General features: G+C 38.0%; 1 protein-coding gene across 1 annotated transcript in view; it reads left to right on the forward strand.

Moving 5' to 3' along the window:
- LOC108669937 (histone deacetylase 4) overlaps window positions 1-14,721 on the forward strand; it is a gene marked incomplete at its 5' end in the record, with an annotated part of 34,382 nt that extends 19,661 nt beyond the window's left edge. Inside the window, 11 exons of the mRNA XM_047882230.1 lie at window positions 485-704; window positions 2,451-2,537; window positions 3,529-3,692; window positions 4,363-4,482; window positions 5,232-5,354; window positions 6,614-6,754; window positions 7,119-7,283; window positions 7,444-7,451; window positions 9,411-9,418; window positions 9,628-9,871; window positions 11,491-14,721. Coding sequence (XP_047738186.1) covers window positions 485-704; window positions 2,451-2,537; window positions 3,529-3,692; window positions 4,363-4,482; window positions 5,232-5,354; window positions 6,614-6,754; window positions 7,119-7,283; window positions 7,444-7,451; window positions 9,411-9,418; window positions 9,628-9,871; window positions 11,491-11,626 — 1,416 coding nt within the window. The remainder of the gene's footprint in view (window positions 1-484; window positions 705-2,450; window positions 2,538-3,528; window positions 3,693-4,362; window positions 4,483-5,231; window positions 5,355-6,613; window positions 6,755-7,118; window positions 7,284-7,443; window positions 7,452-9,410; window positions 9,419-9,627; window positions 9,872-11,490) is intronic.
- Between the last annotated feature and the right edge of the window lie 567 nt (window positions 14,722-15,288).

Consider the following 15,288-nt stretch of genomic DNA (forward strand, 5'->3'; position numbering starts at 1 on the left):
TGCTGTGTGTTGAAAGGGTGAAAATGTGTTCGAATTATTTAAATGATCGAGCAAATTCTAATGTAACATAACAGTTTTACGAAAATTCCAAGAGCCTTGCAAATGATGCAAAAAAATAGAACTATGAACAGAGAAGGGGGTTGACGACTGGGTTTCAATACGAAAATAAATTCAGAGATATTATTTATAAAATAATGAACATAATCATCAGGGCGCGACGACTCTGTTTGAGTACGAAAATAAGTACAAAGATATTACTTATAATAGAATGAACATAACAATCAGGGCACGACGACTGGGTTTGAGTACGAAAATGAGTACAAAGATATTACTTATAATAAAATGAACATAACCATCTGGGCGCGACGACTGGGTTTGAGTACGAAAATGAGTACAAAGATATAACTTATAATATAATGAGACAGGGTTAACTACGAAAATAAGTAGGTACAAATATATTACTTATAATAAACATAACAATTAGGGCGCGACGACTGGGTTTGCGTACGACAGCCTGATGCAGAAACATCAATGCATCTGCGGCGACAACTCGCAGCATCCTGAGCATGGGGGGCGCCTGCAGGCGGTGTACACTCGTCTGCAGGACACGGGGCTCTCGCTCGCCTGCCATCGTATACACGCCAGGAAGGCTACGCTTGAGGAAATACGCTCGTGTCATAGTGAAGCTCACACCTTACTTTTTGGTGAGCTATGCAGGATTTTGTATACAATTTTATCTAATATTATGTAATAAAATCGNCAGGAAGGCTACGCTTGAGGAAATACGCTCGTGTCATAGTGAAGCTCACACCTTACTTTTTGGTAAGCTATGCAGGATTTTGTATACAATTTTATTTAATATTGTGTAATAAAATCATTTACTTTTTTGGTTATTAATGCATGAATTATGTGTGTAGTTTTATTTAAAATATTTTATTTACTGTTCTGTAAATCCTTTATTCATCAAACTCATGTTAACGTAAAGTTATATAATATTTATTAGTCTTTATTATGGAGTTAACTTGCAGCAGTGATTTTTCTCTTGTTACAGCACAAATTTTGTCGCTAGCTTACATTTACGGTTGAAAACGTAGTTTATTTGTTGACCGGTTGTTGTTGAATCATTAAAACATTCATTTTACTCTGTAATCATTATATCTTTCATGGTAATCTCTGCAACAATTATATCATTCACGTTACTTCCTGCAATCCTTGTATCTCTCATGATACTCTCTGCACAAATTATATCCTTTATTTTACTTCCCGTAATCATTATATGTTACATGATACTCTCTGCACAAATTATATCCTTTATTTTACTTCCCGCAATCATTATATGTTACATGATACTCTCTGCACAAATTATATCCTTTATTTTACTTCCCGACAGGAAGGCTACGCTTGAGGAAATACGCTCGTGTCATAGTGAAGCTCACACCTTACTTTTTGGTGAGCTATGCAGGATTTTGTATACAATTTTATCTAATATTATGTAATAAAATCGTATACTTTTTTGGTGAGCAATGCAGGAATTTTGTATACAATTTTATTTAATATTATTCTGAAGATCGTGTACTTTTTTGGTGAGCAATGCATGAATATACTATATAATTTTATTAACCATTCTGTAGATCATTTATTCAACTAACTCATGTTAAAGTAAAATTATTCATTATTTATTATAGAGTTTACTTGCAAAGGTGATTTTTCTCTTGTCATAGATAAATTTTATCGCTAGCTTACATTCACGGTTGAAAACGTCGTTTATTTGTTGACCGGCACGAGCTGTATTAGTATTCGTTTTTGAAGTTAGTATTCGTTTTTGAAAACGCCACACAACGTCAATACCAACCCACTTTGTTATTTCGTGAAGAACCTCTGGGTAGGTGACCACTGGCTTCTGATGAGCGATGTATTGTGATAGATGATGCATTGATGCTGCTAAGGATCAAGTAATTAAACGTGAAAATTTCTCCCTGAAATCATTTTATGATTTTTGTCATAAATCATAAATGCCGCCAGGAACGAGTCCTCTTGAACGCCATTCCCTGGACATTAATTACAAGTTAATGTTTCACTTTCAAACCTTGTGCATGTCATATCCGTCGGCAGCCTGACCCGCTTCAGTCGCTAGCTAGCATGTCAATGTTTTTCCCCATAATCTTATCATTCACGTTACTTCCCGCAATCGTTATGTTTCATGGTGCTCTCTGCAATAATGATATCATTCATGTTACTTCCCGCAATCATTATATCTTTCACGTTACTTCCCGCTATCATTATATCTTTCACGTTACTTCCCGCATTCATTATATCTTTCACGTTACTTCCCGTAATCTTTATATCTCTCATGGTTCTCTCAGCATTAATTATATCATTCACGTTAGTTCCCGTAATCATTATATATCTTTTGCTACTCTAAGCACTAACTATATCATTAATGTGTGCAGGCACAAGTCCCCTGAACCGGCAGTCGCTGGACATGAGCAAGCTGGCCGAGTTGCCGCTGAAGAGCTTCGTGCGGCTGCATCAATTACGTATGTTGAATTTTTATGTTAAATAATTTTATGTCAGAAATAGCAGCTCAACCATACGTTGCTGATAATATCTGACAATATCCCGTCCTTCCTTATCCCAGTTTCCGTTAAATTCTTGCTTTTGAAACACTAACTTTTTATCATTGAAAAAAAGTTCTCGATTGCCATATTTTTTTCTCGATTGTTATCCAATTCGCTCTTCCCGTTTTACAAAGCCTTACAATTCCGCCACTACAACCCCTGGTGATGTTGACACGATAAGTATTATGAAAACGCTCTCTTATTGCTGCTTTAATGCATTTACAAACACGATAAGTATAGTGGATATGCGCCCAAACAGTCCCTGCACGTTCACTGTTCACGACGCCTGGCTACCAACACTAAAACTATTAACTGAACAAACACAAACTTTTACTAATACAGTATAATGATTATGATTGTTAAGCGTGGTTTAAGTTTCTTGCAAGCCTCCCGGTGTTTGTTTAGTCCCCCAGTGGCCGCGGATATAATAGAGTAGCGCGGTTCAAGTTTAATGCAGGTGCTTCAGTGAGTTTGGTCCCCCAGTGGCAACGGATATATTAGCGTGGTTCAAGTTCCATGCAAGCTTTTCACCGTTAGTTTGGTCCCCCAGTGGCGACGGATATAATATATTAGCGCGGTTCAAGTTCCATGCAAGCTTTTCACCGTTAGTTTGGTCCCCCAGTGGCGACGGATATAATATATTAGCCTGGTTCAAGTTTCATGCAAGCTTTTAACCGTTAGTTTGGTCCCCCTGTGGCAACGGATATAATATATGAGCGTGGTTCAAGTTCCATGCAAGCTTTTCACCGTTAGTTTGGTCCCCCAGGGGCAACGGATATAATATATGAGCGTGGTTCAAGTTCCATGCAAGCTTTTCACCGTTAGTTTGGTCCCCCAGGGGCAACGGACATAATATATTAGCGTGGTTCAAGTTTCATGCAGGTTTTTCAGTGTTAGTTTGGTCCCCCAGTGGCAACGGGGGAGCTGCAGAACGGCTTCGCGCTCGTCAGGCCGCCCGGCCACCACGCAGAGCAACAGACCGCCATGGGCTTCTGCTTCTTCAATTCAATCGCTATCGCAGCGCGCCAGCTGCAGCACAAACTTAACGTCGAAAAAATACTTATACTTGACTGGGTGAGATAAGAGTAACATTATCACTTGTCTATGTGAGATAAACATTTTACTGTGAAATAGACATTATTTTACTTATATTTGCGCTGAATATGTCAGACGTGAGCGATATTCGAGTTTGGTAGCGTTGACTGAGTGAGTTAAGCATTAGATATTGTTAGCATTTATTAATTACACTTACACTTGATTAACTTCGTGGCAGGATTAATATGTTGGAATAGTATAGAGTATTGTATACTTCTGCATTTTAGAAAAAATGGTACAAAAAGAGAACTGTTCAACAAGCTGGATGTCTCAGACATTTTTAAAACAGAATTTTATGTGCAATATCAAAACTAATATTGGATAATAATAATATTAATAGCCCTTCAAACAAATATTTAAGGTTTTGGAGCTTATTTCTTTGTTTAGGACTCAAATGCAAGGTGATAGAAATGAAATATCACAAAAATTGTATGATAACCCTCCTTATCTCCTTTTTAAATCGATTTTAGTTAATACCTCTGCTAATTATAATTCTACTACTTTTCCCCCTTTATTTTCTACCGATGGTGACTCACGTCATCAAGCTTTTAAATATGAATACTATTGACGAAGAGTGATTTGTTGAATCTCTTTGTATTTTTTACGTTAATCAATATATATAGTATGCTAAACATGCCCTGGTGCACAGGATGTTCATCACGGTAACGGAACACAGTCCATGTTTTACGATGACCCTCATGTACTGTACATGTCATTGCATCGTTACGATGAGGGATTGTTCTTCCCTGGTACCGGCGCTCCTCAAGAGGTGAGAAAACTTGCGTGAATTTTCAACTCACTGTGGGAACCGACCTGAATTCGGTACTTCGGTAGATTCAAATTACTCTAGGAACAGACCTGGGGCCATACTTTCAAAACTCGCTAAGTGAACGTAAGTACTTACGCTCTATTTTCTTGTCTATGATTGGTGGATTTGGCTTAAAAGGCCGCCAATGATTGGCTGATGAACTTACGATCTCTTAACTTTTTTTGAAAGTATAGGCCCTGCTCTTATCAAATATGAGTTTAAGCTTAATCATCTACGATAATAATAGTGAAGCACGATAGTTTAGACTCCACTTCACAGTCTTATCAGTACTGGTATAGAGAGACTAATCTATTAATGAAATATTTGTAGTGCAATCTGTTTCATGCGTTTGTAAGGACCGACAATGCGTTCACAAAAATTTCCTCGAAGGGCTTCTCTGTAACCTAAGATTTGCTAGGTCACGTTTTAATCGAAAATATTGTGAATTCTCTTGGCATTTTCTGTGCGATAACATATCGTAATATTTTGATATTCAAGCAGTCATTTGGTCGAATACTTGAGCAATACCAAATTTGTGAAATAAAATGTATTAATTCTGCCCTGATGTCGTCCTCCGTATTATGTTCCGTGTTGACCAGGTTGGCGAAGGGGACGGGAATGAATTTAATTGAGCAATACCAAATTTGTGAAATATAGTGCATTAATTCTGCCCTGATGTCGTCCTCCGTATAATGTTCCGTGTTAACCAGGTTGGCGAAGGGGACGGGTATGGGTTTAATGTTAACATCGCGTGGTCAGGAAGTTTGAACCCTCCGCTAGGAGACGCGGAGTACATGGCAGCTTTCCGCACCGTTGTCATGCCCATAGCCAAGGTCAGGCATCATAACTATCACCATGTTATTGTTTTAATAACAAGGTCAGGCATCATAACCACTTGCATGTTATTATTTTAATAACCAAGGTCAGCATCATAACCACCTGCATGTTATTGTGGATATTTTAATAACCAAGGTCTGGCATCATAACACTTGCATGTTATTTTAAATATTTTAATAGCCAAGGTCAGGCACACTGGGTAGCTGCATGTTATTGTAAATAATTTCATCAAATAATTTCTTTTTGAACACTAACATCCGGATAGAACGATACTCAACATGAAATCAAAAATAGAAATTGAATTTTCTCAGGAAATTTCAGGGTTATATTATCAGAAGATTTGCATCTTTTGCATTATAAACATTTCAACCTGAAGCGAGATAATTAATTAATTTTTTTTTCAACATTCCGGAGAATATTCTAATGATTAATTACATTAGGGGAATTTCAATATTTCAAGTCGATTCAGCGATGCCAGCAATTTTGAGTTACAAGAAGCGGTAATTGCCGCGTTCTATTGATATCTTGCAAGGCGCATGCGGAAAAGATAACAAATTACATCAGAAGCAACTGTTAAATACCCTTAAAAGTGTTAGTTTGTAGCGAACCTAGAAATTACGACTTTTAATAAACATATCCTTTTTCCTCTAACTTGGCAACACCGTTAGGAAGTTAACCTCGCGTTCTAGTTTGTCCCTTAGTCAGTATAGCCCAGCCAATCCATAACAGCAGGTTAGTCAAGATTTAGATCTCTAAGATAGGTTTCTTTCTTTATATGCGTAACTGGTTATATTGTACTATTATTTGCCTCATCAAAGTCATCATGGTTACTTATAAGACATACTTCTCGAACAGGTTCTCACGTTGCCAAGGGTATTATTTCTATTATTACGGTTATCATTTCCGTATTCTTTGCCGTATCAAATAAATTCACTTGATCCAGTTCGATTCATTTCCGATCTTGTAATTTCCTCACTGTGCGAGTAACGTACGGCAGTTATCCCACAAATTCTTCTTCAAAGAAACTGTACAGATGTCGAGTTTCCCTAAACTTTGCTAAGATTATCCTGATTATATTGATTCTAGATTTACTCGTGTCTATTAAATACACTTATTTGTGCTCTTCCTGCTAATCTGGTGGATTGTAGATCCCCTGCTAAATGATTTACTCGTGTCTATTAAATACACTTTTTTTCTGTTCTTCCTGCTAATCTCTTGTGTGAGCTTTAAGCTGAAAATGGTGTTTATGTATCAGGACTTCAACCCCGACATTGTGCTGGTGAGCGCTGGCTTCGATGCAGCAGACGGACACCCTGGTCCCCTCGGGGGCTATAAACTCTCCCCCGCAGGCTTCGCTTACATGACCTCTCAACTCATGACCCTCGCCAGGGGGAAGGTGAGCAGTTCATTAAGCCAATCGTATTAGACTTTAGGGCTTCATTTAAGTAACTTATTATTTAAATATATAAAGCTATATCCATTTTGATTTTAGAAACTTAGACACGAAAAGACGAGAAATAATTCTTCCTCGAATGATCCAAATTTCTTCCTCGAATGCCAAAAAGTGTTTCGGTATTGAAATATAGAAAAGAAGACAGGAAAAATTAAAAAAAATATACCTTTTTTCATGCTCAGCGAGACCTACGAAAACGTTTTATTGCTGGTCTCGCTGTGCATAAAAAATATTTAATATTTTTTGATAAGAAATAGCATCACCGCAACTCGCGTGACATGAAATATTTTAAATATATTTGTTGCAGGTTGTGCTGGCCTTGGAAGGCGGGTACCACATTCCCTCGGTGTGTGACGGAGTAGAGGCGTGTGTGAGAGCACTTCTTGGAGAACCTCTACCTCCTATACCCGCCCGCCACACGCAACCCTGCCAGCCTGCCAAGGATACGCTGCATACCGTCATCGCCATACAGGTACACGGAGAGCAATAGGTGGTGATTGATCTACCGTATGATACGCATCTACAGTTACTGGTAGATCTAAAGGGTCTGGCAAGTCTTCAGGTTATAAGTAATATTGATTGATCTACTGTATTTTAAGCATCTACAGTTCTGGCAGATCTAGACTAAAGAGTCTGGTAAGTCTTCAGGTTATGACTAATCGGTGTTGATAGATCTACTGTATTTTACGCATCTAGTTTCCGGTCGATCTGAAGAGTCTGTCAAATCTAAAAGTTCTGACAGGTCACCAGAGCGAATAAATATACCGTATTTACTTCGGATTGCGGCTTGCCTTATGCATGCGACTTGTGCACGCGAATGTCTTATTCATAAGACGTGAGCACACGGATTTCATCTCAAATTGGTCATCACGAAGTATCGATTAAGTTAGTGACTTAATTTCGTGAACAAAATACCGAGCAATAAATGTGCAACGATGCTTGCATCTCTTACTTGGAAAAAATGAACTTTTTATGGAAAACCAATACATTTGAATTATATTAATCTCCTATGGTGAGTGAATAGACTTAGTAACCCTTCTAATTATTTTAATGCCATCGATTCGGCTTTACGTCAACAAATGCTGATCCATTCAATTATTTAATTTGGCCAATTGAAGAACTTGTTGCCAGAAATTATGGTCGATTAATCAGATGTCATAATATCATCAGGATCAAATGAATTCATAACAAATTTTTTCTTATGCGCATGTTAGGGGCGCCGGAAATTAGACTCTTAATCTGAATATCGAGAAACTATTGTCTTGCAGAGCTGACCGAGTACTACTGTGTTGCAGAGCTGACCGAGTGGCGAGTACTACTGTGTTGCAGAGCTGACCGAGTACTACTGTCTTGACGGGCGGCCGACGTCCCGTGTAAGCGACCTCTTGTTCGAGTGTCTTCGTTTCTGTTGCTTTTCACCTGTCCCTCCTTGTCACTTCGTCTCTTTACTCTTTGAGATGCTAACGCTGCTTCTTTCGAGCCAGCTTCAGCGGGCTGGACAATTGAGACCTTCCGCCCCTTGTGGGTGATGAATAATTGAGGCCTTCCACCTCTATGGAAATGTTCATCTTGACTTTCGGTGCGAGATAGCTAAATAGCTGAAGCGCTAGTAAACATTTGGCCACTAAACTAACTAACTCGAATGATGGGCCAAAAAGTGTTTCGGTATTAAAATATAGAAAAGAAGACAGGAAAAATTATAAAAAAATATTTTTTCATGCTGAGCGAGACATACGAAAACGTTTTATTGCTGGTCTCGCTGTGCATAAAAAACATTTAAGATATTTTAATAAGAAATAACATCACTGCAACTCGCGTGACATGAAATATTATGGTGCAGGTTGTGCTGGCCTTGGAAGGCGGGTACCACATACCCTCGGTGTGTGACGGGGTAGAGGCGTGTGTAAGAGCACTTCTTGGAGAGCCTCTACCTCCTATACCCGCCCGCCACACGCAACCCTGCCAGCCTGCCAAGGATACGCTGCATACCGTCATCGCCATACAGGTACACGGAGAGCAATAGGTGGTGATATATCTACTGTATTACAAGCATCTACAACGTTTGCTCTGACTTCAGATTTTATTCTTAATGATTTACTGACACGCATAAGTTTAATTGTACTTGAGATTTAATTGTTCATCAGACAAATCTAAAGGGTCTGTCAAGTCTGAAAGTTCTGACGGCTCACCAGAGCGAAGAGGTAGGTATATTACTTCGGATTGCGGCTAATTTTTATGGACAAACAATACATTTAAATGATATTAATCTTCTATGGTGAGTGAATAGACCTAGTAACCATTCTAATCATTTTACATGCCATCGATTCGGCTTTACGTCAACAAGTGCTGATCCATTCAACTTGTTAATTTGGCCAATTGAAGAACTTGTTGCCAGAAATTATGGTCGAATAATAACATCAGGATCAAATAAATTCAAAACTAAATTCTTCTCATGCGCATTTTGGGGGCGCTGGGAATTAGACCTTTTATCTGAATATTGAGAGACTGCTTTCCTGCAGAGCTGACCGAGTACTACTGTCTTGCAGAGCTGACCGAGTACTACTGTGTTGCAGAGATGACGGAGTACTGTGTTGCAGAGCTGGCCGAGTACTACTGTCTTGCAGAGCTGACCGAGTACTGCTGTCTTACAGAGCTGACCGAGTACTGCTGTCTTGCAGAGCTGACCGAGTAGTACTACTGTATTGCAGAGCTGACCGAATACTGCTGTCTTGCAGAGCTGACCGAGTACTCCTGTCTTGCAGAGCTGATTGAGTACTCCTGTCTTGCAGAGCTGACCAAGTACTACTGTCTTGCAGAGCTGACCAGGCAGGCGGGGCTGGTGAACATGACCGCGGCAGAGGCTGAGGGTCGGCAGGAGGAGCAAGACACGGTCTCCGCCATGGCATCGCTGAGGGTGAACACCTGCGCCGCTATGGCCGCCGTCGCTGAGAGCGTCCTTGTGCAGGCCAACGCCGTGCGCCAGATGATCGTACCGCTGCCCAGTGGCCTGCCTCCCAGACTTACGCCGTCATCGTCACCCTTACCCCCCACTCCTGAAAGGTCAGTTGGATCTCAATTATTCATTTCCCTTGCGCCCATTTCGTATAGTCTGGTATCTAATTTAAAAGGATTGTGCACAATTGTGGAGAAATAATTTTTATTTTTGAAATACAATTTGTGAAATTGGTACTTTTTAATATTACACTCGTGTTGAGGCTCTTAGAGTAGAACAAAGCAGGCCAACTTATTAGTGAATTAATTTGTACTCCTGCAATTGACTTCATTTCACGGTTGGAGAAATATAATAATACACATGCAAAGACAGAATGGTTAAGAAACGTTATATAAAAATATTATGTATTTATGTACACTGAAAAGATTAAATGTTGATTGGATTAAATCTCATTTAACCATGCTCAATTTAATATGTCTACAACTATACTTATTTGTAGCATATTCATCTCTTCATCAGAAAAGTATCCGACTGGCGACCTTTAATATATTGTACTATACATATATTTGTATGGTTAGGCAGAAGTTTTTCTTTTATGCAAGTTTTATTAAAGACCAGAGCGTATTTCTTATTAATGATTTTCTTATTAATTTTCTCGATGCTGCGAACTAGGCTTTTTGCGGGATTTGAAAGTTCAAATATAAGGTTTCCAAATGACATTTTATTTGACTTTACGACGTTTCGAATATTCCATATTCATTATCAAGTAAATGAATTGTTTTACAACGCTTGAAATTGAAATTTTGGGATGACAATAGTAGGTAAAAAGGGTATAGTGGTTACAACACAAAATTGCCTCGATTCCTAGTTCGCAGCATCGATAAAACTAATAAGAAAATCATTACTATACATATGTACATGTATCCATCTTAGATTGTTGACCAAAAGAAGAAGTTGCAGGCTATTACTAATATCTATTAATATTAGTATTATTACAAAATGCATGATATAACGAAACATATTTCAACAGTACAAACACATCTAAAAGAACTTCCTACCGATGATGATAAATACTAGATAAATGAAAATAGTTCGTGTATTGTATTAATGCAGTGCGAGCACAATTACGATGATATACTATCAATTGCCATTTCATCACTCTAGGAATTTATCATTGCAACTTTCATCATCATAACAGTTCATCATTGCAGATAGTGATAAATACATATGAAATGCAATATGAAAAATAAATACATATGGGTGTAAGCTAGCTTAACCTAACCTATACGTTGTGTTGGTCATAAAATGGCCTTTTACCTAACCAGAGGATGGTACATGTGTCACACAATACACTTCGTTTATTATATGATGTCTAATTGTTCAATGTTCAGCATGTTAATTGTTTAATAACACTTACATGTATCTATGTTTGCAAAGTGCACTTTCCGAAATGATGAAATTTTATGCTGATGAATCGCCCAAAAATGCAATTCTAGACAGTTCAGCAACTTCACCAAAAAAATCAATTAAAAATATTCGATTAGTGAAATCTTCATATAAAAATGGCTTTATATATGCAGACTAAAAATGTCGGTGGCGAAATAATATATCCATAAAGACAGTCTTCGTGTAAACCAGGCTTTATACATGCAGACCAACGATGGCGGTGGCGGAATAATATATCCATAAAGACAGTCTTCGTGTAAACCACGTTCTATATTTGCAGACCAACGATGGCGGTGACGGACTGTATCCCGATGGTGGGGGGCGACGAGCCTCGCGTCGTATCATCGCCTGTTGCTCCGCTACCAGACGAAGAAGAGCCCATGGAAGAAGACCAGGTTCCGCTGCAACAAAAATAAATTATTGTGAGCAGGACACGTAATAAAGTAAAAATTTGTTAGATGGAGACTTAGTAGAAGTACGGTATGAGGTTGGGAGGTAATAAAAGCACACTTGTGATCCGAGGAAGTCAAATGTGTTACATTCATAAATAAAAAAAACCCTAATTACACGTATTTTGCGAAACGGACATTTAGCGGTATTTGTTTCATATTAATAAAGTACAATAGGTATTGAATAAATTTTAGTAACAGGTAGATATTGCATCGGGAAAATTATGGCAAATATTTTAAGGTCCTGTTCAACTTCTTTTCCACTAGCTTAACACAAAATGTGCAATACGGAATAAAATTATTTTTTTAGCAATTGATTCATGACTTTTCCAACATCTTACGCAAAAAAATCAGCGAGATTTGATCCTAATAGCGATGTACATTTTTCCTTTGTATGGGTCATCTACACCTAGTGTGGCCCGGAAAAGGATATAGCACAGTTACTCGCGGACAACAAGTCATTATTTTTACATTATGGTCCAATCATTTTTTTGAGTGCTTGTTAACACCATGGACGTCTCATTAGGCTTTGCATTTTCTAATTATTTTATAATTGATGTGACAATAGCGCCTCCTTGTATTGCGTTGGAGTTCTTCAGAGGCATGAATTATCGAGGGTCGAGTGGACAAGTGTACCGAAATGATAATGTAGCGCATTTCATGGACGGAAATTTGGTGAGAAAATAGCATGCAGTAATTCCAGAGCTAGTGATTAGTTATTGTGATAGCATTAGGTTGAGTGTGCGTGAATTCATGTTGGTTGGAACTCAACGACGGTGAAAGAAAATGCAAGAGTTTTGGTGTTGTGTCTGTGATGCGCAGTTTCCACTCATGGTGTTTCCACGACAACTCGCTGTCCGTGTATCCTCAACTTAAGTTTGTAACGGCAAACCAGCAAGAGAAAACGAAGCCTCTAAGGTACTTCTTAGTCTAATATTAAGGGTTAAGTTTGACCTTCAATAGGAATGCTCAAGTAGGTCTGCTTTCTGCTGCTATCACTAACACCTCGGTTAGGATAGACGTGTACCGTGATACTCACCCTTACAATAAAACTATATTCCCTTACCGGTCAACAAAGGTGAGCTTTCTTTATGTAGGAACGACCGTTAGCAAATAGTTGGTCTTGAGATAAGTGATGAAGTTCATAACTTCACGTTCGCTAGTCATCACTTGCACTGGAAATAATAAGCTATTGGGACCTTCCGAAAATAGGTGTTGAACCTTGTGCAATCCACGTGTTTCATGTTGCTTTGTAAGCAATTTTCCGTTGCCCGTCTGTAAATGTTTAACCTCAACAGCGTACTGAACACTGTACATTGTACAATAATGTATGATGAATGTCTATGAATATCATTATTTTAGGCACGAATAAAACAAGCGAGAAAACGTGCTTATGCGGAACATGACTGATTTTTTTTGGTAAAGCTCAGCCCTTCGATGAACTAATCTTCATGGTATCCACGAGAAATTGCTGGCAATTTCTTCAATTGGAATAAACAATTTATGGAGGTAATAATTTAAGTGTTCGTTAGAATATGTTGGACGTACAATTTTGTGCAGATAAATGTTGTGTAGAAATTTCATGTTGTTTTCCCTCCGACCATAACACCCCTGTAGCCAATTTGTGCTTTCTCTCGTGACCATTAAAGATAAAACTAATTTCACGTACTTTCAACAATGTTTAATGCGCAAATTTATGCATTCTAATTTTCTTTTTTTTTTTCAAGGGAACGACTATATTTTACTGTTGAGAAACTCTCAGCCCGATTGTGCGGTAAATTGTTTACGTTAACTATCAAGTTCACGTATAATTTTTGTATTATTTCACTTTTTCTCGTACGCATGTGTGCTCTTATCCTTTGATTATGATGAGCTTAAATTAGTGTGTGGATTAAGGAATATGTTCTTCAACTTGGTGTCGAACGATTTCGTTTTTTGTATTGTAAATAGTTTTTTGCGTTGTTAAAAGTAGGGTTTTTAATAAGTTGTTGTTTAGGTGTTTTCTGTTATGTGCATTCTCGAGCATTTGAGTTTAAAACGAGTGTGCTAGAAGAGTTCATTCAATGTTACTAAGTTTCGCAAACCTTCCGTTTGAAATTGTGATGCTTGGATCAGCGTCGTGTAAGATCGTCTCGCTAACATTTACCCTTTTTTATGAATCTCTAAGTCGCTATGAATTGGCTTCTGTTTTGCCTAATTCATGCAAATATGTATGGGCTCCTCTCGAGCCAATCATTCTGATGTATTATGGCAACCAATAGTTATTAAATTTATCAAAGACCGAAACATTTAAACCTTTCGGCGGTGACAGCCCGCCATTTGACCCCTGTCTGTTGAGCAACGAGTGACCATCGATTTGTGCACACGAGTTGATCCAATTTTTAATGTTCTAGATTCATCGTTACTCTTGAAATCGTAGTTTATAGACGTCGCTCAACAATTGACAATGGATCTTTCGTCGCCATGGAAGCTGAGGGCGCGTTGCTCAAGCTGTGTCTTTTTCTTATTTTGTCGTGGCGAGTATACCTACAGCCTGGAGTCCCAAATTGTTGTGCTTGTAGTTTTACATGTTGATAGTATTCGGGTTACGGTGTCCTACATGAAGCCATTCTACCTTAGAAGGAAATGTAGAACACGTATAAACTATAGGGTTTATTGCTTAATTTATCAAGATCTCTGCTCGTTAGATATTTAGTTTTATTTGATTATGTTTGATTTGTGTACGGCTGACGCATCTCAATGTACAACTCTGTCCTGTCCTTTCTTGTGGAACAAATTATTGTTGTCCTGTGAGGCTTTTATGGGAATAAATTTATAAAATAGTTTGTGATTGTTGTTTATGGCGTTATGTGTGATTCCAGAGTAAGTCAAAAGCGTACCAAGTAGGCTGTCCATTAAGTTAATATTAATGGTCGCGATCAATATTGGTTGAAATTCTTAGATATTTATCAAATTATTTATGCATAGGAAATCAGATGAAGATTATATAATCCATAAGTGTTTTCAGGAATGTTCATGGGCTTAGAAATATTTTTGTTAAGAAATACATTGATATATTGTTAGAATTGTTTGTCTTCTCCTTTAACTGTGATTATTTAGCGATTTTTTCGAGGAAATATTTATTAGATCTAGCCATATAACTGCTTTCTTTCAGTAATCCAGTAAGTCAGTTTAGCTTAATTCGTATAATTTTACCTTATCATATCGTGAAAAAACAAGAATAACCCATAAATTACAATTATCATAACAATTTTGTCCAATTCCTTATGATCGCTGCACTTTCGGTCCTCTGCTTTGATCCCTGTAAATCCGCTCCTGGTCTATGCAATTCATTATTTCAGCTGCTACGCCGAAAAAAAAATACGTTTCAATGGAGTGATGTTGGACGTTAACTACGCAAAACTTGCGTAATAACCGACTTCGTCAGTAATCTGTGATCCTTCTAAAAAAATGAGATTTTTTCTCTACGTTCTAAGCTTTGTCACCTAATTTCAATCAATTCAACTTGCCACAAACACACAGTTTTTCGGACAAAAAGTGTACCACGTACCGAGAGGATAAACATGACATCCATACATTAAAATGCTATCAATGTTTTAAAATTTTCATCGCCAATTGCTGTTCAGTAA

Source organism: Hyalella azteca, unplaced genomic scaffold (genome assembly GCF_000764305.2).
Source record: "Hyalella azteca isolate HAZT.00-mixed unplaced genomic scaffold, Hazt_2.0.2 contig9953, whole genome shotgun sequence".
Lineage (NCBI taxonomy): Eukaryota > Metazoa > Arthropoda > Malacostraca > Amphipoda > Hyalellidae > Hyalella > Hyalella azteca.